The 26,314-nt window shown below is 32.2% G+C and overlaps 2 protein-coding genes across 4 annotated transcripts; both read left to right on the top strand.

The window, feature by feature from the left end:
* The first annotated feature begins 3,959 nt into the window (after nt 1-3,959).
* On the top strand, nt 3,960-6,908 carry LOC108207557 (CRIB domain-containing protein RIC10). The gene is made up of 5 exons (XM_017377998.2): nt 3,960-4,101; nt 4,347-4,483; nt 4,603-4,703; nt 4,846-4,930; nt 6,289-6,908. Exons 2-5 carry the CDS (start codon nt 4,426-4,428, stop codon nt 6,510-6,512), a joined length of 468 nt encoding a protein of 155 aa, XP_017233487.1. The 5' UTR covers nt 3,960-4,101; nt 4,347-4,425; the 3' UTR covers nt 6,513-6,908.
* A 6,759-nt stretch (nt 6,909-13,667) lies between these two features.
* On the top strand, nt 13,668-19,482 carry LOC108204937 (homeobox-leucine zipper protein MERISTEM L1). 3 transcript variants are annotated; one of them, XM_017374633.2, is made up of 12 exons: nt 13,668-14,025; nt 15,122-15,446; nt 15,534-15,651; nt 15,966-16,154; nt 16,307-16,753; nt 16,850-16,951; nt 17,094-17,294; nt 17,388-17,562; nt 17,665-17,936; nt 18,202-18,297; nt 18,396-18,786; nt 19,050-19,482. In XM_017374633.2, exons 2-11 carry the CDS (start codon nt 15,199-15,201, stop codon nt 18,762-18,764), a joined length of 2,217 nt encoding a protein of 738 aa, XP_017230122.1. In that variant the 5' UTR covers nt 13,668-14,025; nt 15,122-15,198; the 3' UTR covers nt 18,765-18,786; nt 19,050-19,482. The 3 variants fall into 3 exon arrangements, with proteins under 3 accessions (XP_017230122.1, XP_017230124.1, XP_017230125.1); XM_017374635.2 differs by lacking the exon at nt 13,668-14,025 and adding an exon at nt 14,469-14,603; XM_017374636.2 differs by lacking the exon at nt 13,668-14,025 and adding an exon at nt 14,869-14,993.
* Nucleotides 19,483-26,314: the final 6,832 nt, after the last annotated feature.

Raw genomic sequence — 26,314 nt, 5'->3', positions numbered from 1 at the left:
TCACAACTTCCATCCAAATTACATAAAATATAGAAGAGTTGGCGAAAAGGACATACATTCCAACAAATAGATCTGTGTTGCTGGACTCTTTGCAACATCTCTGGCAATCCTTAAAACCTTGTAAAAAATTGTATTTGCCTAAATATTATTTAGAAGATCTAATAGAAATCTGAGTAGGGCTTTAGCATGGTAGTGTAGCCACCCAAGATTGACCAAAACTGTTAATTTGTTAGAGTTTCACATCACAAAGCAAAACTGCAGATACGATAAATCTCAGCATAATAATGGCGAGGATATTGTTTTCGTTGAGTGCCCATTTCGCTTTTAAGGAAGAAACATAGAGGGCCGGCCTTCAGTGATGAGATGACTTACCTTTCATGTACAAAATTCATAAAGTTATCATTTTGTTGGCAACAACCCACCGTTTCAAGAGCATAAAAGAGCTTTAAATAGATTAGATAGGCAGTTAAAATAATATATTTTTGCTAGCTTATAACATTAATATTATCTAGTAATTTCATTTCTCTTTTGTTTCATATGTTAACTATTACTCTCTCTGTTTTTTAATATTTGACGCTTTGATATTGGGCACGTATCTTTAAGTGCTTTGGCCGAATAATTAAAATTATTATTTTTAATTTTTTTTCTGAATAAAAATATATAAACAAAATTTTAATTCGCAAAAAAAATCAATCAAAAATAATAATTCTTACTATCCAGTCAACTTATCCAAAAATAGTGTGCTAAAAATCAAAACGTCAGATATTAAAAAAGGAAGAGAGTAAAAACTGTTCTTTTTTTTTTCCATCCTCCCAGAGTCCCAGTAAAGAGTAAACACATTGCACATGCTTCGTGCGTGTATATTTTCATACATGTGTCGCCTATCGGGGTATTCAGAAAAATCTTAATTTACAATGATACATATTTCACACACCCAACTTCCAGCTAAGATGCCCAATTCTTTATTTTTCAGGTCCCAACAATCGTTGTAAAGTCCATTCTCATCCGATTAAGGGTATGTTTGGTAGTGTTGTTGTGGATTCAGATAATTGTTTGGTAATTTTTTTGATTTTTTTTTATTTTAAGTTGTAATATAAAAAAAATATTTGATAGTGAAATTTATAACAGCTTCCTGCAAAAGCTGAAAGCAGCTTTTTCCAAAGACATGGGAGGAGCTGAAAGTTGTTGTTCAGAAAAACTGCTTGTAAATTTACCAAATAATTTTTCACCTGCTTTTCAACAAAAAACTACTGTTGCTGTTTGCAACAGTACCTAAGCAATTAGTGAACTATATCAAACCGAATGGCTAGATATGTTAATCATCCACAACACAACTGATTTTTTATTACTTATTAATTTTTATACACAATAATCTTAGGCCTTTCTTTCAAGAGATCTGCGTATATTTTATATTTTTTACATCGGGATTTAAACAAGATATATCAATTATGTTTGGTTCTCTTTAAATTAATATTAAATTCTTCTGGAAAAAGAAGGAAAAAAAAATCTGAGAAAATATACTCGAAAAATATACAGATCAAAGTTTAAACTATACGTGTATATCGAGAATCGGAGAACTTTAACAGTGGATATAAAAAAAAATATCCGCCAAGTCATCCGCATCACTTAATTTAGAGGACGTGCACACAAGTATGAAATTCAAATATCTTCATTCGATTAATTATTATATGCAATCTCACATGGAATGCATCCTGCTGTTAAACTAAAAGATAGTATAAAAATATGGCAGGACTTCGAAATTTGGATTCAATTTTATTAATATAATCATCATCGTCTGCAATGTGACGGGTGGGACATATCCTACTTAATTGCATAATGCAAATACCGTATCAGATTATTGTTAAATGTGATCATATTTTATACGTGAATAGATTTGTCTTGATGATTTATCCAAACAATTTGGATTCTCTTGCTAATAGAATGTATGTAATTAAGAAACAGTTCTCACAAATGATCAAGTAATTCGGAAAATATAAGGCAGGTTTATTTCGTAAGATTCTTTGTTTCTAAATTCAGACGATACATAATATTTAGAACTATTATCTGCTAGTGTAATATGCATAATTACTGGACAGAATCTTGCTGTCTTGTAAGAAAGAATCATAATCGTCTATGTCATCTGGTCTAAGTCGCTGCTTTAAACGTTCACGTTCTTTTACCGACACTCCGATCTCTTTAGTAAAAATCTGATATTTATTATGCCTCGTTTCCATCCGGATTTTGGTATATTAATAACAATATATGGAATTTTTTGTTTAAGAAAAAACAATATAAGAATTTTGATAAATTATATGTGATCTTAATTTCTTTAGGAATTTGATGGGTTTGAAAAATTTTAAAAGATGTTTGAAGAATCAATCAAGTATGAATATGCAATCAATCGCACCAATATTTTTATTTGCAGAAATAAAAAAACACTTTCATTAAGCAAAACATTACTCCATAGACAAATTTCTAATTACCGATACAATCAGGTTGGGAAATAAAAAACATATAAAAAATAATTAGCTGATATGTGTCCTGATTGTTTAATATCAAAAATATTAGGAGTTATCTAAATTGCACCAACACCCCTGCAAGCAATAATATCATAATTGACTTTATCAATCATGTTATACCCGCAAATCCTGATCACATAAACTGAGATTGGGGGAGTGAGATCCGAACTATGTATATGCTCGATACGAGCTGTATACATATCGAAAATGTGAACCTTAAACCCATATTCGGTGTTTGGTTTAGTTTTGTTTATTTTCATATTTATATAGCTAAACCCATATTTATATGTACAAATAAATGTTATCAATAATATAAAAAATATTTATAATTTTTTATCTAATAAATTTTTTAATTTAATTTGATTAGAAATATAATAATATTTTTAATACATAAACACACCACAATTTTCAAAAAAAATCTTGATTTGTTGGTGCATGTAGTGATATTACTTGGCTTATAAATTAAAAAAATATCTTCACGATTCTCAACATGAAGTGAGATGTTACATTATATATTTAAATTCATCAATGTTCTGTTTATATATTTTTTCTCACACTTTATTCTTATCTTTGTATAATAGTCACAACTCGAATTAACATATAAATATATCATTTAAATTTTGATCAAATACCTGAAATTGTGAATCAGATTGTAAATCACAATCAACTAATATAATACTTTCTACACACACATATAATATTATAAATTTATAGTTTCGTGAAATTAAAATAGAAAAAAATAACATATCACAAAAATTAAATCTACTATATCGTTAAAAATAAGGGTAATTTTTAGTTTGCTCCAAGTACAATAAATTTTTTACATAATATAATCTCCTAGAAAAAATGACACCGACACATAGTTGTAGTTTTTCAAAAGTGATGATTATTTTTAATAAACGATACACTTTTTGTGAGAAATAATTTTAAGAAATTGTGAGAAAAAAGCAAGAAGTGGAAAATAATAACTTTTCTTTACAACTTCTGCTTATTTTTCAACAACTTTAATAATTTATACTAAATATTAATTTACTTTTCACTTGTGTTCCAATTTTTTATTTTAAGCCGGTGTTTTACCCTTACTCAAATGACCCCTCTAATTTTTATTTTCAACTTTTATTCTATTTCTTTATTTTAAACGACAAACATTTATGTTTCATGTTTGCAAGATACTTGACCAATATCCATTGACAACTGGTCTAGAGGTACTTATATGATTTCTTTGTCCCATGTTCTTCAAGACCACCTTCCCCCATCTATTTTTTGTGAGCTATTTGTTGCTGTCCACCGCTTACTTTCTTCATCCTTCATCCTCTTCATCTTCTTATTCAACTAACGTTACTTTTTCATTCTCTGTGATTTATTTCCTCACCTTCTTGCTTGATTGGCAATAAAGATACATCCTTTGAGTGAAAGATTCAATCTTTATTCATTTCATCCAGAATACATCTCAGTTTTCCTATTTTCTTGCTTGCATGTATTGAGAGAGATAGAGAGAGAGAGAGAGAGAGAGAGACCCAAGAAGTTGGGAATTTGGTTCTGAAGGCCATTGTCTTGTAAAGCCTTCAACCCTTTTCATCAGGTATTATTGTATAAATGGTTTATGCAATTTTTTCTTTAAGGAAAATGCATATTTAGATGTAGTATAATACTATTATTTTTGAGTTATTCACGTTTGGGAATATATACCAATCTCAGTACAGAGGCAAACTGTTTTCAAGCTCTTTTTATGCTTTTTCAGAAAGGACAAGAGTCATACTACCATATAAAATAAGATGATGGTATATAACTTAAACAATTGTTAACCCATGTTTGCTTTTCCAACAGGCACAAGAATATCACTAAAATCCTCTTGTAATTGGGTTTTAGAGGAAGGGAATTGAACAAAGTTGCTACATTTTCCACCATGACTATCAAAATCAAAGGAATTTATAAGGGATTCAGATACATAACTCAAATCTTTGGTAAGACTCCTCTATGTCTCTGTAGTTGTACACTTGTACTTGCTTATGCTTCATTTCCAATACCATACCGGGTGATTATTGGGGTTTTAGGGCTGATTTGGGAAATTGGTGTCTTATAGTTGTGAAGGAGAGGGAAATGGAAATTGGGTTCCCAACAGATGTTAAACATGTTGCACATATTGGATGGGATGGCCAATCTGGCAGTAGTGCACCTAGTTGGGTCAGTATGTTTCGATTTCTGTATTTAATTTATATTTTTGCTAAGTTATGGTATGCAATTGCATTCTTGATTCAGTCTTGTTACAGACGTGTGTAATAATTGTATATTGGCATATTTTTTGATTCGTCTGTGTTAATTTCAGATGAACGAGTTCAAGACAGGACCAGATTTTGCATCGACGTCTGTCGGCAATTCTGGTTCAGCTTTCTCCCCATGGTCCTCTCAAGGTACATATTTTACTTAGAAGTTACATATTTCACAATTACTCTGTCCATAAAAGTAACTTAATTTTATGAAAGGGGAACAAGTTAATCATACAAAAGTAAAGAAAAAAGTACAGGATTGAAGAAAAAGCAAGCACTTGCTTTATTGATTTTTTATCATGTGCAATGTTTGGAAGCAGACAAGGGGAGATGGAACATTTTCACGGGGTGAAATGTTGAAAGGAAATTGATAATTTGTCACTTATTGGTAAATATATAATAAAGCCAACAATGTAAGTTAAGGAATACAGGCTCTATAGATATCATGCCTCAAATAGAAGAATTTGGATTTTGTGTCACGAGACTCTATCAGGATAGATGAATAATCCAAAGGGGAAAAGACATCAACTTTTGGTTTATCGACCAAATTATGATGGATTAACTGGCAGAATATAATTAAAATCCACAAGACTTTTTAGACAAAAAGAGTAATCACTTATAAAGCAATTTCTGTCATTAGGACAATTTATGTGATGATTTTAGTGTCCTATTCTTGATCACGATTCAAGGGGTATTGTAGTTTTCTTTTTACTCATATCTGATCAAATTATTGTTTTAATTATATATGAACAATATAGCAAGTAATGTCTGCCTTTCTGGATCTAGTATAGTATACCAGAAATTTGGACAAGTAGGTTTTTGTCATTTGAGATGTCAATTGCTTGCAACTTTAAAATCTGTGGTGAGTGTACATGAGTGTCAGTGTTCATGTTGATGTTTTAACCATCTAGTCGTCTATTGGTTTAAAATTAGACCCGAGGTATTGTGTTTTGAAGAATTTAGATCTGTAAAGTGAAGGCAATGCATTGATCATTTACAGTTTTCCATCTCTGCTGTTCGAGGACATTCATTGTCTATAAAGAAGAGTGTATTGGGTTTGACTAGATGAATCATCTAATATTTGTGTTCGGTAGTTAGCGAATTGGTTTAGACTTAATAAGCTAATTTTTAAAAGTTATTTGGGGGAGTTTTTTCAATCAGAGGATTGTCATGTGTCTACTTAAAAAGCTAAATTCTACCGCTCTTTAACAAACAATTTCGTTCAAAACAGCCAAGTCATGTGTTAATCAAAACAACTAATTCAATCAGCTTGTTGAAACAATTAATTCAATCCGCTAACAGCTAAACAATAAACAAGGCCATTTGACTTGAGGTTAGCACCTCATGGTCTGTGATATTTTATAGATTTACATGCTTATATATTTAGGATCTCTCTGATGCATAGATGTTTTTTTCTGTATCTTATACTACTTTGGTGATACTTTTCTGTATAATTTCCTGCGTTTAATAAATTGTCTTCCTAATCTTGTCTATTGAAACAGATTTTGGAGAAAGACTAGGACGACAAACAGCATCTGACATGTTCACAGATATACCACCCACAGACATGCCTAATATTCCAAAGAAGCAGAAACATAAGAAGCAGAAATCAACTTCCTCCCCAAAATCTTCCTCTTCCTCGACGAGGTCATCACGAGCAGCGAAGGTAAAGGCTAAATTTTTAGAAGGAAATGTCAAAGCTTCGACAAGCATAGAAGTTGCGTGAGACTAATATAAAAGTTTATGGAATACCCTTTTCCGTATTTGGATATTAGTTAAGAGAATGCAGAAGCTCAAAAGAGAAGAAAATCTTGTGTATATACCTGAAGACTAGGGATACTTGGGACAACAGATGAATCCTTTTCGAAGATAATGCTGATTAAATTTTCTTTTTTCTTTGTTTGACCCCTTTTCTTGGTTTTTGTTTGTCCCGTTTTTTTTTTTTTTTTTGTGAAAATTCTTAAGTGCATGTAAAGAGTAAATTACTTAGCTGTGCGGGTGTAATACTAAGCTAACTTAAATTTGTAACTTAAAACCTTTACATTACCAGATTGTGAATGGTAGTATTATTTTCCAAAGTTCAGGTAGACTGAGAAATTGAAGTCCAACCATTCTACGAGTATTCTGCATCTGCTTCTGAGTTCTGGCTCCTTGAGTAAAAAGAAATATTGGAATCCTTTTTGTGAACTCATGATCTCAGATAATTTCGACAAGTGCAGACAGCAGATTGTAATGTCGTGTAAAGAATCATATTCATCGAGCTATTGCAGAGATGCTTTATGGCAGTATGTGTTCCAAGAAGAGAAGTATGAAGGACTCTAGTTTTCACAGAACATGTCACTCTCAAATGCCATAGGATCCTGGATTCCTGATATGACTACCACCATAGTTTAAACGTTGTACACAGTTAACAAATGTTGTAGCACACATGTATTGACCTCCGTAACGATTCATAATCACAATATCTGCATCAAGATGTGCGCGATTGGATAGTGGGGTGAGTGTATCCTCGGGACCAACTTGTTGTCCCAGGACACTCGGGTTCGACAAATTTGCCTGAAACATCTGCATCAAGTCATCAACATCTTATTCTATTTTAAAGTAATTGCATCCCCCTCTCCCGTATATTCGTTTTATCTTTTATAAATCTTATCAAGTGTTAGAATTCATTTGGACTCGTAAATAAACTTGAAATAGTTTGTCAATTAAGGCAAAATTTCAATTGGGCTGATCCTTCATTTTTTCACGGGCTCTATCGCCCCACACTGCATTGCTTCTGTTTGACCCAGTTGTATTCTGGGTATCCAAATTCCAACATCAAAAGTCTCGCGACAAAGGCAACGATGGTTTCAACAAGATACTTTGACTTGCAAGTACTCTACTACTTTGATCAAGTCTTTATTGTTACCACTTGTACAAAATTGCAGCCATTTCTGCTGTCCCTGAGAAGTAAATAAATAATAAATAATCAATAATAAATAATCAATAATAAGAAGATGATGACACGGGAGGTAATGAATTCACAAATTCCATAACCTAATAAATAAGCTTAATGAGTCTGGCTTTACATTAATTCTGTAAAGGAGTTGTCACCGGAAGACATGAGTGGATGAAATTTATATACGTAAGAATACTACGTGCACTTATCGATTGATTGTAAATTTGTGTCGGGTTTCTGCTTTGACTAATTCTTTAACTCGTAAGAGCATCTCCAACGGCGTTGGCTATAATTATTGGCTAAATAACATTATGTAAAATTTGCCGAATCTGTAAGACATTGTGCTTCAATGGTATTGGCTATATTGGTTGGCTATAATTTAAAAATAGTATGTTATTAATATTTAGATTGTTATAAATAGAATATATCAGTTTAATATGGTAATAAATAATATGTAATCAGTGGTAAGGAGGAAAATAAATTGCGGAAGATGACGTGAAATTCGCTACAGATCTGTAGCGGATCGACAAATATAGCCATCCATAGGGGGATGGCTATAATTATACACAAGGGGTTGCTGTGGTTGGAGTTGTAATTTTTGTTAACATTGGCTATAAAATTTAATTTTGGAAAGCCACGTGGACTTTTAGCTAAGGGCTTGTGAGGGTTGGAGATGCTCTAACAAACTTTCTTGGCAACATTTTCTACTCAGCTGTTCGGGAAAATGTCACTTTTGACTTGGACACCTATCTTTGGGTCGGTTGACCGGCTAGTAAAAAATGATAATTTTAATTAATTTTTTTTGTGAATTAAAATTTTGATTACATATTTTTATTCAGAAAAAAATTTAAAAAATAATATTTTTAATTACCCGGTCAAAACACTTAAAAGTGTGTGCCAAAAAATCAAATATCATATATTAAAAAACAGAGAGAATAAAAAATGTTTACTTCGCTGTAATAGGGAATTAAATTGGGTTGTATGTTACATGTATTTTATTTAGATATTGAAAATTTGAAAAATATTTTTCAGCAAAGATATTTAAAAAACTGTTTGACAAGAGAAAAATACAAATATTTTAAATGAAATTTCACTTTTTTAAAGATGGATATCATATCGATTTTAGACAATTCTGACCCAACACCATAACGCTGTTATGCTATAAAACTAACTCCAATATAACACTAAAATCATGTTCTAATTAATGAATCCTTCGCAAACTAATGATGGAAACAAATAGCACGGCTCTCCGTTAAAACATGCTACTACTAAAAAAGGTTGCTATCAGGGATTAAGAGCCAGGGAGAGTGATAAGGAACCCAATAAATGATATGGTTGCGCAGTTGAGTATAAAACGAAAATGGTGATGACAATTGCATACACACACATGCATGGACACCAAGACTAGCTACTCTCTACACCATTGTGGATGTGGTTGTGGAGGACGTTAAGGAAACACGCATACAACATTCTCGCAATATCCATTAATTAATTAATTTTACAAGTCGACATGCCCGTGATCTTTCACTAATGAACGAGAGTATCAAGTGGTAAGCATATACAAGTGTGTAACATCTTTACATACTTAATGCTTAATAAAATATGGATTCTGTCATTAATTTGAGGATCGATGGAGACATGTTTCATCACTCCATTTTAGAGTGTACGACTTAAAAAGTAGTAGTACTACATATCGACTTCTGAGGATTAATGCAAGGGCTTCAAGCCTTTAACCATTAACACAACTAATGAATTTCCAAGAAGAACTTGGAGAAAAATATGTCGTTCGTTTATTTACATCACCCTTTTATCCCTTTTACATTGTAATCGCTTGTGCATAGTGCATTTATCATATAACTTTCTACGGAGACTTTTTAAATTTCTAGTCATATTTATGGTTATTTTAATTGTTTGATGTTTCTCGCTTTGATTAACAAAAGAATAAAATCCGCTTGCTTGAAAGAAAACGGTATGATTGATGAAGAAACACTGCTTTTTTTTTTTTCCACTCAAAAAAAGAAACACTGCTTTTTGTGCCAATCGTGATCTAAAATTTTAAATTTAAATTTAAGTCAGTTTTAACGCCCAGGCTTAAATCTTTTTAGTATTATAATAACAATCTTTTACTTTTATATATTTAGTTAATTAAATGATTATATGTTAGTATAATTATAAATTATATTTAATATTTTTTTCTTATTAATGACTTTATTAAGTTTATATTAATATGAAATTTTATATTAGTGTTAAAAGATTAGTAACAATATAAATATAGTTACCAAAATAAAATATTGACACTCTCTATTTGAATTTGGACAAAATGGTAGGTCAAACTGTTGTAATGTAATGATTCTTCGGTCTAAATTTGGATAAAAATTTAGGCAAAAACTGGTTCCGTTGGTGGAGATAGCCTTAGTGGGCATTAGGTAATTCTTAGTTTTAAATTATATCATTTGACCAGCAATCATAATTTTTTAATAATATAATAATTATAATCAGTTTTAAATGCTTTTATGAATAATGATATTAATATACGGTTTTTCTCTAAAAATATTTAAAAGTAACAGCCGGAGGTACAAGCTTATAACTCGTGCCATGCACGAGTAATTTTGTAACATTTGTAATTTTATCATCGATCACACTGACTGAATTTTAAATGTTTGCCTCAACTAATAATAAAAAGGTTCATTATATAACATTATAAATAGAGAGACTCATGTAATAATACCTACCGGCTGATAAAACTTGATCAACCAATAAAATATGATATTTGAGTTTTGATAAAATAATAATAATAATAATAATAATAATAATAATAATAATAATAATAATAATAATAATAATAGTATTATAAATAGATAGTATAGATCTATGATATTACTTTTAAAGTCATGACATGGACTAATTAAAAATAACATTAATGTATTTAGTTAAAACATATCATCGGTTTTATATTAATAATTATATATAGTAATATTTTTTTAATATATTTTGGACGTGTTATTTTTAGAAAATCGGTTTTTTAGTTAGGTTTATGAGAAAGATAATATTTTAGTTAAAAAGGATATTTTTTTTGTCGGTAGTTAAAAGGTATAATTGATTATATAAATAGACCCATAATTCGGTTCAATTAACTAGCGACCATAACTTTTAATGTTTCGGTTTTAACAGTAGGTGAGCGTTAGACTCATTAAATATTTGAAAATAGAGAAATTGTGTATATATACATGTACTCTTTTGGTCTCATTCTTTACGTTAATTTTTGGCACATTTTTTAAGACTCTTATGGTGTACAGTTTTTGGAATATTCTTTTATTTTTTTTCTCTTGAAGACAAATTTGACGTTTAAATTTTTATTTAAAATAATAAATAAAAAAAATTATGAAACTATACTAGTCTCAAAAACACGTTCAGATAGTAAGCAACCTGCACGGAGCACGGGGAGTATTTTTTTTTTTTATATAAGTTTAAGGATATTCATTAGTATGTGTTCTATAAATTCGATATAGGTATAATCGAACCCAAAATGTTGGGGACGACAAATAGATAACTCTACCACTCAGTTAGAAATTTTGGATGAGCTGCAATCAAGCTGAGTCACAAATAAATTTTAACTAATTTTTTTTTCTTTGTGTTATAAATAAAAGATTATCGAGTATGTGTAAAAAAAAATCGTCGCTCTATTTTTCTTAACTAAAACCTCGTTAGGCCAAATATAGTAAAAATAAAGAATACATATATCTAGTGTACCCAAATTTGGTGTTTGGTTAGTTTGCTTGAGCCCATATTTTAAACCCACAGGTCACAAGCTATGAAAATTCCATACGAGGAGGTGGACATGGAGCATGGGTTTTGGAGACTCAATTTCTTTTTTAATTTTTATTTCTATTTTACAATATTGTAAATTATTAATGTCAAATAAAATGAGTGATTATAATATTTTAGATTAATTATAACTAGGTCATTGAACAATATTTGAAATCAATATTCAACATATATTATCATGATACCTCAACTCTATGTCACATTAGTTTTGGTTACAGGTCCGTATCTCTTCTCGAACCAAATAACCTTTTATAGCAGCGTAGCTATGCACAGGGTATTGGGTTTAATCCGCCAAAGTATATACTTTAGATAGGGGTGATCACGGTGTGGTTTAAACCGCAAAATCCTCATAAACTAATCCGATATTAATTCGATCCAAGCCGAAACTGAAATGAGGTTTTTGGTTCCGGTTTGATTAATTTAAAAAACTGTGGTTTGTGGGTTGGTTTCAGTTTTATATTAAATCAACCCGTTATAAAACCGAACCGCGCGCACACACACACATAAATATATAATATTATATACATACAAAATATTATATTTATATAAATATATTAATTTTTTAGTTTATATCTGCTGGGTTGTTATTTAGTTATTTACCTTATCAATATCAACTACAAGTCATCTCAATCCAGTAATTCACGCGCGACTTTAATTCAAGTTTGTGGATTTTTTTAGACTAAAGTTTGTATTTTAATTTAACTATGTGAAATTGTGCACTTATTGGAGACAAAATGATAATATATTATTTTCTAGTATTATTCATAATCCTCATATCTGATTATAAGTTTTAATCATAAATCGATCAATTCGTTCAACCGAACCATCAAAAACAGCACCGCTTGGTTCGCATTAATTGTTTTGCGGGTCATGGGTTAATTTGAAATTTTAAGAAACCGCTAATGTACAGTTTGGTTCCGATTCTACCTCTAGTCCAAACAAAACCGGACCGCGATCGCCCCTAACTTTAAAGTCTTTCTAACATGACCAGAACACACAATAAACACTAAATTTGTTAATTTTGTTGGATTTTCATCGGTGGAATTGATATAAATACAAGAAGCCATTTATATTTATGATTTAAAGACTAATAATAAACATGCACCAAACTCGTGGGAGTTATTGCTTATTGTGTGTGCATCAACGCATAACAGAAAACCGTATACTTTATTCAAAACCAGAAATTTATATACCATGGACCCATGTACATTTAACATTATATTTTCTGGATTTTTACAATAATCTCTGAATCTACTTAATTCCATGGACCATAAATGATGAAAACTCTGGGATATAGAAAATAGTTACTCCCTCTGTCCAAAAATAAGTGTCGCTTTAATTTTGTGCACGTAAGTTGAGATGCCGAAAAAATAGGATTTTACGTATTATTTTTTGAATTTTTTTTATGAATAAAAGTATAAATGTTACATTTTTATTCAAAACAAAGAATTTTAAAAAATAATGTTTACAAGTATGTTTTATTTGCACATCAAATTACGTATAAAAAGTTAAAGTGACACTAATTTTGAGACAGAGGGAGTATATAATATTTTAACGACTTTGATTTTAAAAAGTTAGATTTTGATGAATTAATAATTTCATTGTTGATTTCGAGTTTGCAAAAAGCATAGAAAATGTTTAGAAATTCTACCGTATGCAAGATTCAAGCTCTATGAGTACAAGAAATCATTATAATTGACAACAAATTATAGCATTTATTATTAGCCTAATCTGTATATAGAATACTGAAAACAGTAATAAATCGGAAAATAGGGCCATGATGCATGCATATGAGTAATTATTTTGGAACATGCAGACCTAGCCATTGATCAGTTTTCCATCCTTTCACATACGCGTTCCCACTGAGAATCCATACATAAAGATCATACTGTAAGATATCTTGAAGATATGCATCTGAGATTTTACCACCAAGAAAGATACTAATTAATTAGAATAAGAAATTTGAAATTAGAAATGATGTTAAGAAAAGAATAAAAGATACCGCTGAAAACAAAATAAGAAAATAAAAAAAATGAATTCAAGGCTGTCATGAGCAATGTAACATTAAACACCTCCTCCAACCTCCATAAATGCAATGGCATCCCCTCTATACTCTCTGCATTAACTCCTACCTGTTCATTTTCCCCTTACCCCTTCCCTTCTCATCATCAATTCAAACCCACCATCTCTCTCTCTCTCTCTCTCTCTCTCTCTCTCTCTCTCTCTCTCTCCCCTTCATCCTGTTCCTTTCTCCCCCCTCAACATCTATTCTTCTTTAATTCTATTCACAAGAAAACTTCACCCACCTACCAAACCAGCTACCGGAAAACCACCCATCTTTATATATCTATATGTATGCTTCACTCTGTATCCCAAAAGGTGGTTTACCATTGACCCTTTAGTCTAAAAACCAGATCTCTTGCACCCCTTCTGGTTTTTAACCTAAATAGGGTTTCTTAACTCTTCAAAATCAACTGTAAGTAATTCATACACATAATTTCTCTTCTTTGTACTCTTACATGTTTGGAATTTATGATTTACAAGATGAATGTATGGTTGTATATTTTTTTTAATTTTTTGTTAACATTGTTTTCTCGATGAAGAGAGAATTAAGCTGGGGGAGAGTGATTTTTGCAGCAGCGGAATTTCTGCAAGCGTTACGAAAAAAATTACTGGCAGTAATTTTGTTTTTGGAGTATTTTAAGCGGTTGTCAACTTTAATTAATTGCTAAATCTTGTGAAAATCAGATTTTGTTAAGGCGGAAAAGTCTTCCTAGTCCTGAACAGTCATCTATAAGTAATGTTTTTTATATGTAATCTCCTTTATTAGTAGTACTAGTCCTCTCAGAAACTGCCAGAAAATCCTTTGTTGTTTTCAACGCACAACTATTTTATAGTGACAAAGTCAAATACCAGAAAAGTAAGTCCACTTTAGAGAGAGAAACAAAAGCTGGTTTTAGGGTTTGTGCTTTATATCTATTTATACATATCAGTCTATCATATCTCCTCAAACAAAAGCTTTGTATTCACAGAGCTCATCTAACAACAACCAAGGTCTGTGATAAATGTTTTTTCATCTAATTAATTCTTTCTTTATCTTTGTTGATGGATTTAATATCATGGAGGGCATTTATTAGTGGCCTTTAACATGGATATGAGTATGCATCTTTCTTTTTCATATATAGTCTGCTTTTTCAAACTTAATTCCTTTTATTCATTCTCCTTTTTTAATTACATCTGTGACTGTCTTCACTCTTTGTTTGATTTTATTTCTGCAAAATATTTGCACAATTTTTTTAGATCTGCCCTGTAAGGCAAGATCCCAGATCAGGATCAGCTTGGTTATTTTTTCGGTTTTAAATATATAAAACTCTTGAAGCTTTGGAGTATATATCTCTGTGCTGTTATGGATCTGCTGCACATATGGCTTTTTTGATGTTTAGTGTAATGATATCTTTCTTCTGCAGCTTCTGATGATAAACTTAATTAATTATTGTTGTTCTAGGTTTATTATTATTTTATTGGAATTTTGTTTATGAGAGGTTTGTCTGATTGAGGTTTGGCTTTGGCAGGTTGCAAAACCATATAGCTGCTGATTCAAAGAAGTCTAAAAATTTATTATCTGGTTTGTGAATCAAGAGAAGAGAAGATGTTTCAGCCAAACATGTTCGAAAGTCATCACCATCTACTGGATCATATGAGCCACCACCACAAAACCCCGGAGGACAGTGATCATCAACTAGATATGCTGAGGGATGAGGAGTTTGAGAGCAAATCTGGTGGAACTGATATCCTCGAAAACCCATCCGGAGACGATGAACAAGATCCTAATCAACGTCCTAACAAAAAGAAGCGTTATCATCGTCACACTCAACATCAAATTCAAGAAATGGAATCGTAAGTTTTAGATCTTAGCTAGAGTTTAGGCAGACTAGTGTTTTTGTTTTGAAGCTAGCTAGCTAACTTTGGATTGTTATATTACAGCTTTTTCAAGGAGTGCCCTCATCCTGATGATAAGCAAAGAAAGGAACTTGGTCGAAGATTATCATTGGAGCCTTTGCAAGTCAAGTTCTGGTTCCAAAACAAGCGTACTCAAATGAAGGTTAAAACTGATGAACAAGTTCTACTGTAGCTATATATCTTTATCCATTAATTTGAAGCACAATTTCTTTGTTATTTATACTTTGCATTTATATTTGGTACTCTCATCAGCTCTTTCAAATTATATATATTCTTGCATCTTAAACCCATATATATATATGTCTTATATTGTAATTAATTTAAGTAGCTATGTAATTATTACTGTTTAATACTATATATACTAGTCATGCATATATCACTTTAGTTATTAAATTTGATTAATTGTGCCTGACTTTTCTATAATAATTATCATAATAAGTATGTGCATAACTGCAGGCTCAACATGAACGCCATGAGAACACACAGCTGAGGAACGAGAATGAAAAGCTCCGTGCAGATAATGTAAGATACAAAGAAGCTCTCACCAACGCTACTTGCCCCAACTGTGGAGGCCCTGCTGCTATAGGAGAGATGTCGTTTGATGAACAGCATCTGAGGATTGAGAATGCCCGTTTAAGGGAGGAGGTAATTTAATTAATTATGTAGTTAGTTGTAAATATTTATAATTATGTAATTAGTACTGTTGTTTAACATACCAGACAGTTTACATTAAATGTTATGAATTGGTATTAAATTAAATATTTAGGGAAGTGATAAACGTATATATATTATGGCAGATTGATAAGATATCTGGAATAGCTGCAAAATACGTTGGCAAGCCTATGCAGACCATGCTTTCGAGTTCATTTCCTCATGCTCCATCAAGATCTCTTGATCTTGGAGTGGGGAGTTTCGGACCTCAGTCAGGCATCAGTGTTCCTGACATGTTTGGAGCTGGAGACCTTCTCAGGTCAGTTGCTGGGCCTAGCGAGGCTGATAAGCCCCTTATAATTGAGCTAGCAGTTGCAGCAATGGAGGAGCTCATCAGAATGGCTCAAGCTGGAGAACCCCTGTGGATACCAAGCACAGACATTGGGATTGAGTGTTTAAGTGAAGATGAATACTTGCGTAATTTTCCTAGAGGCATTGGACCGAAGCCCATGGGATTGAAATCTGAGGCATCAAGAGAATCTGCAGTTGTTATCATGAATCATATCAACCTAGTGGAAATCTTGATGGATGTGGTATGCACTTATGTTTATATATTTTGTTGCAAATTGGAATATGTATATGCTACATTATTTCTGATCATTTACTAATATCATTTGCATGATCATCAGAACCAATGGTCAACTGTGTTCTCCGGTATTGTTTCAAGAGCAATGACCATCGACGTTCTTTCAACTGGTGTGGCTGGAAACTATAATGGAGCCTTACAAGTGGTATGAATATATTTTTGTACCATATGCTTGCAGTGCTTCAAAAATTTATTATATATAAGATCTACGAATATCATTGCATGTGCATTGATTAATACTGGAAAGGTGTTTGAAATTGATATACTAACATGATATGCTTCTCCAGATGACAGCTGAGTTCCAGGTTCCGTCACCATTAGTTCCCACTAGAGAGAACTACTTTGTCAGGTATTGCAAGCAGCATGACAATGGTATTTGGGCTGTTGCTGATGTTTCTCTGGACAATTTGCGTCCTTCCTCCATATCTCGATGCAGAAGAAGGCCCTCGGGATGCTTGATTCAGGAACTTCCTAACGGTTACTCAAAAGTACAGCTTTCTCTTCTACTAATTTTTTTTAGTCATGATCCCCACAATGGACTCTCGTTTTTTATTTTGTTCTTACAAGAAGTACTTTTTCAGGTTACATGGGTGGAGCACGTGGAAGTAGACGACAGAGCTGTTCATGATATATACAGATCTCTAGTCAACTCAGGTCTTGCTTTCGGTGCAAAACGTTGGGTAACAACACTGGATAGGCAATGTGAACGCCTTGCGAGTGCCATGGCAAACAATATTCCAGCAGGAGATGTGGGAGGTACATATAAAAGACATCTTACATTCTCTCTCTTGTGATGTCTATTATCACCAAGTGAGAGATGGATAATATTTAATTATGTTTAATTTCTCTTTGAAACAGTGATAACAACTCCTGAAGGGAGAAAGAGCATGTTAAAGTTGGCAGAGAGAATGGTGTTGAGCTTTTGCACTGGTGTTGGAGCCTCTACTGCACATACGTGGACAACTTTATCTGGAAGTGGTGCCGATGATGTGAGGGTCATGACCAGAAAAAGTATAGATGATCCAGGCAGGCCTCCGGGTATTGTGCTCAGCGCTGCAACTTCTTTTTGGCTTCCTGTACCTCCTAAAAGGGTGTTTGATTTCCTCAGGGACGAGAACTCCAGGAGCGAGGTAATCCATTTCATTTGCTTCAATTTCAATATTTCAATCTGAAATGTAGAATAAACACAAATTCATAAAGTACGAGTCTACTAGAAGGTCGTCACAAGCATCATATTGATATATATATTGAGATTGCTGTTAACTATATGTTTAAATATGAGTAATCTTTATTAACTAATTAACTATATGTTTAAGTGCAGTACTTGTGGTCTTAGTCTATAATTGATTAAAATCTCTTTTTAGTACTTGACTCCATTATACATTTTATTTACAGTGGGACATCCTTTCAAACGGTGGACTAGTTCAGGAAATGGCACACATTGCTAATGGCCGTGATCCTGGAAATTGTGTCTCCTTGTTACGTGTTAATGTAAGATCATTTTGACGATTCACTTTCATAGCTAGAAGTTTTGTTTATTCTAGATGATGAACTAATACATATGACATTCTAAAATTGTGTACATGTAGAGTGCAAACTCAAGCCAAAGCAACATGCTCATACTACAAGAGAGCTGTGCGGATTCTACTGGATCATATGTCATATATGCTCCAGTTGACATTGTTGCTATGAATGTGGTCTTGAGTGGAGGCGATCCTGATTATGTTGCTCTACTCCCATCTGGATTTGCTATACTCCCTGATGGTCCTGGACAGAACGTCGGAGGAATTTTAGAGGTGGGCTCTGGTGGATCCTTGCTCACTGTTGCATTTCAGATTCTGGTTGATTCAGTTCCAACAGCAAAGCTCTCACTGGGATCTGTGGCGACCGTAAACAGCCTCATCAAATGCACAGTAGAAAGGATCAAAAGTGCAGTAGTTTGTGATCCAAATGTTTGACCTAAGGGTCATCCATTATAAGGTAAGGCTCTGCATATTATTGAGGCTGGACATACATTATTTCCTGGCTATTTTAAAATGAATTTTACATTATCTTGATTGCATATTGTAGTATCCATTGAAAGTTAGAGCCTTCACTTTCAGTATCATGTTTCATTATGCCTTGTCTGAAGTATCCTCTTATTAATGCATCAAATATGTTTTTAGTTGCAAAGCTTGAATTTCATATGTGATATTTTATTTTATTTTTATCAGGAAATCACACCATTTTTATTTGTTTTGCAGATAGAGTAGTGACAACAAGAAGAAAGGCTATGCAAGCTTCGTTTACTGCTGGTTTTAAAACCAAGTGAGAAAGTCAAGAACGCACCTTGTACGTCCTTCTCCTGGTGTTCGTTGAAGGTCATGCAGCGGCAAACAACAGTATCGCCAGTCAGTGGTTCGGGCATTGACTTAGCTCATGGAAGATCAATGTAAACTTAGCTTACATAAACCAAAACTTCTGTTAACTATGTTTCCTTTTAGACTTAGTGTAATTGTTTTTGGGAGTCATGCTTTTTCTGAGGTTTCTGTTGGTAAACTTTGAAGCCTCAGCTCTTGGGTTTTGGCTTTGAACCAACTCATTCCTTTTTGCTATGTGAAGTAAACTAGTTTGTCTGGTGTAGACCTTGTTTTAAACTGATTTATTTTCATAATGTGAGACCTTATGTTGCTCCAAGTTTAGCTTTTTTGCTTCTGGATATCGGCGCATGGAAATATTTCTTTCAATTAAAGCAAGCAATTTTAGCTTGATTCATGATCTCTATATGATATATTGCCTTAGATGTGTTTCTACTACTTGGAGTTCCTAGGTTTTGTTTTTTTCTTTTTTACAATTTTCGCTTATACACCTTATAAAAGAGTTTTTGTTATAATACTTCTTGGATGAGCGAGAGTCGGACCTGGGTGTTCTGGGACAACATAGGATAAATCCATCACTTGGGCTATCCAGTTGCTCTCGGAGTTCCTAGTCTTGAATTCAAAACATTGATTCTAGGGGCGCAGTGATTGCTTAAAAAGTTGGTTCAAAATGCACAAACATTGGTGTTTACCAACAATAGGAAATTAAAAAAGCAGAAACAAACTAGGGGAGTTTGGATATCTGCTTGTAAATCTGTGAAAGGATAAGAGAACAATTTGCAGATGTCACAAGTCAGTGAATACCCAATTTAATGAGGCTCTACTGCTAACCTAACAATGGGTAGTTGAAGCTATTCAAGGAGTGGAAGAGTTTTCAATTGATAGATGAAGCATGGTCCCCATTGCACGAGTCATGACCATTATGCATGGTCACAAAATTTTAGAGTAAACAAGTTGATGCATGATCCTACAGGGGGCAAAAGTGGAAACAAAAATGTGGGGATTGTTATATAATGACGGAGGTGAAGTCATGAAGGCCAAAGCTGGATATTCATGGAAGCAGGGTGGCTTCAGCTAGCTGAAGGCCACAGAAGTTAATAAAATTTGAATCTGCATCCATAACTACTTTATTCTGAATAAAGCGAAAATCAGAAGCAAAATAATTCGAAGCAAAATAATTTTGATATTATGATTTCTGTCAGAATATCGATGAAGGATTAAGTAATGAGAAGTTACATTTTCAGATATACACGTCAGAGTGTCAGACAACAAAAACAACATTAAGGTGTTGAGCGATTATTTAAGTGTGATCAGAAAATTGTGTATAAGTCGTATGCACCAAATTACACTGCACCACGAAATATGATTCTTAATTCTCGTGATGCAATTCAGACAACATGAACAAAGATGGTACCTTAGGTATGTTCTGCAACTATAGAATGACATAAAAACATTGCAAAATGTGTTATTTTGCAAATCATGTTCTATAAACATCATTATTTTGTTAAAAATTTTGACAATCCTAAATATTCTACAAGTTAAATAGTGAAAAACACATTATTCTGCAAAACATGTTAAGTTTGCAGAACATATTTACATATTACAGAACATATGTGTTCTACTTGTCGAACATAAATGATTTTCAATATTTTTCATGAAATAGTGATATTTATAGAATGTATTTCACAAAATAACAAGTTTCATACATTTTGCAATGTTTTTATGCCTTTTATAGTTGCAGAACATACGTGGTCTACGGTATTACAGTAAATATGTGGACTACATGGAACTTAACTCATTATATACAAATATGTTAGTATTTGTTAAATAAAATTACATTATATACATATGTATATTATTTATAATTTTGTTACGTATATATTTGTTAAATCTCTTCAAATAATAATTAATTATTATTTTATAAATTTAAAATTATTATTTTATATCAAAATTTGGAAAAACATTATAGTTATAATATATCCCTTATTATTTTATAATTTTACTTATATTTTTAAATAGTTGGTGTAACTGTGAAAGGATGTTTTAATTATAATATAAATAAACTTTATTCATAATTTCAACTAAAAATATCTATAATTCTATATATGAATCGATCACATAAACCGTACCGCAGCGCAGTTTTTTGTGAGGTACGTGATTTACACGATTTTTATGCTAGCATGGTGGATTACAGTTCAAATATTTAATCAAATCATATATACGGTTCGATTTGCGGTTTTAAAAAAAAATCACACTACCATCACCGATCGCTCTTGAAAATGAACTTTAAACTGTGGTATCTAAATGGCTACTTGATTTCGTAAAAAAAAATTGTTTTTTCCTTTTAAGAACAAAAAAACAATTTTAATAAAACAAAATAGTGTTGTTTCCTGAAAACAGAAAACAGGCAATAAAGCCAAACAAGACCTAGATAATATGAACCTCTTGTGAAAATATAATAAATGTTTGAACCGTTTCCTATCAATCTTTAAGGTTAGCAGAGTAGTTTATTCGAAATTTTTTCGTTTTGTATTTGGAGGTGATATTTTTCACGAGGGCTTCATGGCAGTAATCAAGACTTATGCACAGGATTTAGAGTCGCTTGCCTACAACAATTATACTGGTTCGACTATAAGACAATGAGTTCAAGCTCATGCTAGCTATGTTTCTGCTTTCAGTTTTAGGTTACATCAAACATCTGGCTAAGTGGCTAGTAAATTTAACCAAAAAAAACCAGGCAGCCAGGGGAAAAACCGGTAATAGTTTGCAGGCAATGAATGAGACTCCAGTTGCATTTATGTCAACGGAATTGGAATCAACTGTTGTTGGAAAATTTTAGTTGTGATGATATAGTTTGGATGAAAGCTCTTGCTATAACGAGAGAAATCAAACCAAACATACCCGGTGTATCCCATCACTGGGGAGGATGTATCTAAAGCCTACTACACTTAGAGAGTTTGTTCCTGCAGTTGGAGGATATTAAGAAACCTATCTGAATTAAGTTTTCATTTACTCAATTTCGACTCTAGGAAAAGTTGATTTTACATAGTTTGTGAGACATTCATTTTGTATTTACACAGAGATACTCACTTATAATTAAGGACTTCAAATGGAAACGTAGTTCAATGAAAAGAAGTTCGAAAGAGAAATTATTATTGCGAGCTTCCTAGCTAACAGCGGCAAGTCTTTGCTTATACAATTCTCTGTGTCAACGATTGAACTACCTTTGATGTGGAGAACCAGTCCATCTAAAACCTTAAGGGGTTAGAGGAAGACCCCAAATAGATTTTATGCTATAATTCAACACTCCTCTCACTCGGAATCTCATTTGTTAGACCTCCGCCAAACCTGAGCTCTAATATTATCATGTTAAGTGACCAATTCTCTCCAAACCTCAAGGTGTTAGAAAAAGGGCTTATCAGGATCATATATTAATCTAACAGAATCTTAATATGATCTTATTGATTTCCATGCTATTACCTAATAAACATATTGCTTAGAGTCTATACTGCACAGTATTATCATAAAAGGCTTCATATCCGTAGAAAAGTGCAAAATGACCCTCATCTTGTTGATGACTACAGAACTTAGCTTCAGAAGAAGGTTATTGCACAATCTATTTCAACTCACAGAGACCACTGGTAAAAAGAAACGGTATGTGGGTATATTAACTTAATTAATGATTTAAAAAGTTTAACTTCTCGGTTAATCTCTTGAGGATTTGCACAACGTGCGGATATATATTCTTGTGCTCATTCATGATCATTCAGAGAATTGAATCCATCAGAGATATGTAACAGTTGTTAGTTATAGTGGTCACCGTTCTGTGTGGCAGAATAATCTCTATTCAATAGACTGATAACTTGACCGAGTAAATTGATGAAGAAATGTGTACCTTTTAAACGAAAAAGACCGGACCACCTGAAGCTTTATCCGAGCCAACCATGTGTATCACAAGCATACTTATGACCATGGTCAAATTATTGATGTCTGGGATTTAAGAGAAGAAGTTTTGCGAAGCTTCGTGTCCTTGCAGTTGCTGCTACTGCTGCGGCTGCTGTTGCTGCTGCTCTTTTGCTCCATCTTTCTTATCTTTATCCCCTCTATTTAAAACAGTCTGCTTTAATTTTATCAGGAAAGACAAGCAAAAATAGTTAATTGCTGGAAGATGGTGGTTGCTTTGGCCTTTAATTACATTCATGGATGGGAGATTGGTTAGGTTTCTTTACTTTTCCATTTAGTTGGGTGGTTAGAGTTCTTTAATTCCTTTTTGCAAGTTTAAATGTGCCGGCCAGAAAATTTGATAGCCTCCTGCAGTATCAATGCCTTTAACCTCTACGCCATCACGGCTCAAGAATCACACAGTAAACTTAACAATATTTGCCAGAGCCGCAAACATATGTTGCATGCATCACTCTTACAATGACATTAACTTAGCACTATAACTACAATATTACGCGAATGCAACATCTGGAACCAGAAGTTAAACCAAACTTTATACGAAGCTATGAACGAAAGTTACAGGGTCATAGCCTGGAAGATTAGCTCTAAAACAGAATCCTCTGAACTCCTGGAAGAAGTTGATTCTTCAGAAAAAGGTCACTTTCGATAAAAATGCATTCAATTGTAGAACGATCTATCTATGTCCATCATCAATTTTTTGCCAATAGGTATTGCAACATCACCAACTTAATATTCACTGGTGCATATTGATTAATGGCCAGAACCTTTGCAGAAGGTGTCTTGGCTCCACAATATAAATAATCGATCCAAGGTAGCGAAGCAATCTTAAAACCTCTGATGCTTGGTTGAATATTAATGGCATATACATCTTCAGAGCACAGAGCTTAAAACATTGTATGTGTTGCAACTTCACCAATTTAATAACAAGTAATACATAATGACTTGACTAGAACCATTCAGAAGACATTTTGTCTCCACAAAACTATAGTGTCAGTGATCAAAGATGGTGGAGCTATCCTAAAACTCTAATTATAAGCTGAAAGTATAAACTTAAACTCCAATTATGGGTACTGCAATGCACAAAATGAATTTGCTGGATAAGATAGTTATACATGTTTGGAAGTTAGAATTTGGAAGAGGAATCATAGGTTTGGACCATAAATCAGAGCATTGATAAGATAAACATCTAATTTTAGTGTTTCGTAGTCAGCGTATTAAACTAACGATTTGGACTCAAAAGCTAATTTGCAGGAAGATGAAGCATTTTTTTTTTCAATCGGAGGTTTGGTATGTGTCTATTTGAGACAAAAAAAGCTAACTAAATCGCTCTTTATCAAACAATTTCATATAAAAAAGAATAATGAATCCGCCAGTCAAAAAAACTACCACAATCAACTAGCTAGACAAAACAACTAAGGTAATTGACTAGCAACTAACGGCTAACTGTAAAAGAGGACATAATCAACATTATACGATATAAAAACTAAAAAAGCCATGCTCGCATGTCAATAGAGGTTAAACGCATTTTACTGTAATATTTATAAATAGGATCACAGGATGGTGCCATGTTCATTCAATTTGTTGTTATTAACATGTGACATTGAAGATAGCAATTGAGAAGTTAAACCTGATAGCAAACACTTTCACTCAACATGTTAAAATAATTTGTTCACATAATTTGTTCGAGTAGATGTAAAGCACTCCACTATTCCTAAATTCGATCCATGTATGTCCCCTGTGAAAAATGCTCAATTTTACCAAGGTCTTCTTGAATGTTATTTTGTTCAATATGTTGAAAGGAGGTTGTAAAAAAGCGGACTATAGTATTTTTGAGAAAAAATGAAATGAGATTGTGTTTGGAAATATGTATTTTATTTTAAATTTTGAATTTCAAATGAGATCACCTGAGGTGTCATTTCGAATTTTCAACTTATACTAAGCCTAAGGGGGTGTTTGATAACTCTTAATAGCCTCTTAATGGCCATTTTACTTATTCGGTCAGAGATTTAATTTTTTTAACAGATTATCAAACGTGCTTAATGAAACCAAAACGCACTTATTGGATAAGAGTGTGGACTCTCGCTTAGTGGGTAAGAGAGACTCTGAACAGGGTTTTCCAATATATACCCTCAAACTCAACCCTTTATTTTCACTCTTCCTGCGTTTATGCTAGCTGCTTTTATGTTATCAGGTGCCCGTCACTTTTCTTTAAAAAAAAAGAATTGATTAATCTTGATATGGGCTATAAATATATAAAATTATAGAAATTTTGGATGATTTTTATAATTTTGGATTAATTTTTTTATGATTTTGGATAAAAATTTTGGATGATTTATGATGTGTTTTAGATAAAAATTTAAAAATATAATTTTGAAATTATAGTTATGGATAAAATTCCAAAATTATAAAAATTATAAAAAATTTAACATCATAAATCATCCAAAATTATAAAAATTTATCCAAAATTATAATTTTTTAATAATTTCGGATGATTTACATTTTTGTATAATTTTGGATAAGATTATACTTTTTTTATAATTTTGAATAAAATTATATTTGCTATAATTTTGGATGATTTATGATGTATGTTGGAATTATAAGGGTAAAATGATAAATATATTGTCATTCAGATATTTTAATATGATTGTTATCAAACAATAAATTTCTTTCAGTAAATTTTTCATTCAGGTAAATTCTTCATTCAGTGTATTCAGCAAATTTAATGACTCAGCATTTTTTATTCAGTTTTATCAAACAACCTCTAAGCCGAATATATTAATCACTTGATTTTTTTGCACAGATTTTGATGAATTCTTAATAAAATGTCGCATACCTCATATAAATACTTTAAATTTAAAGTTGTGCTTCAAAATCTCATAGATTTTGATGGGATTTCAAAAAGATTAAAATTGAAAAAGCTAAATACCCCCAAAAAATTATCTCAATTTTTTTTCTCCAAATCTATGAGATTGTCTGATTGTCTGCATTCATTCCAAATCAGATCATCTTGTATATACATTATTCATCCAATCACAACGTTCAATTGTTTGCCAAATCATTTGATAAAGAAATTAATGAAAGTATTACCCGCTTAAAATATACTAAACAATTCTATAAAATCCATCATTTTATAAAATCAAAAAAAAAAATCCATCATCTTATATACGAAGCAGGTGATCAAAGTAATG

Source organism: Daucus carota, chromosome 1 (assembly GCF_001625215.2).
Source record: "Daucus carota subsp. sativus chromosome 1, DH1 v3.0, whole genome shotgun sequence".
Lineage (NCBI taxonomy): Eukaryota > Viridiplantae > Streptophyta > Magnoliopsida > Apiales > Apiaceae > Daucus > Daucus carota.
Note: the sequence above shows the minus strand (reverse complement) of the source record. Positions and strands in the feature narration are given on the sequence as shown.

Coding starts and splice junctions, on each gene's coding strand:
- LOC108204937 (XM_017374633.2), top strand. CDS start 15,199: ATGTTTCAGCCAAACATGTTCGAAAGTCATCACCATCTACTGGATCAT. Junction 16,754..16,849: donor TGGAAATCTTGATGGATGTG/GTATGCACTTAT, acceptor CATGATCATCAG/AACCAATGGTCAACTGTGTT. Junction 17,563..17,664: donor TCCAGCAGGAGATGTGGGAG/GTACATATAAAA, acceptor TCTTTGAAACAG/TGATAACAACTCCTGAAGGG.
- LOC108207557 (XM_017377998.2), top strand. CDS start 4,426: ATGACTATCAAAATCAAAGGAATTTATAAGGGATTCAGATACATAACT. Junction 4,484..4,602: donor ATACATAACTCAAATCTTTG/GTAAGACTCCTC, acceptor GGTGTCTTATAG/TTGTGAAGGAGAGGGAAATG. Junction 4,704..4,845: donor GCAGTAGTGCACCTAGTTGG/GTCAGTATGTTT, acceptor TGTTAATTTCAG/ATGAACGAGTTCAAGACAGG.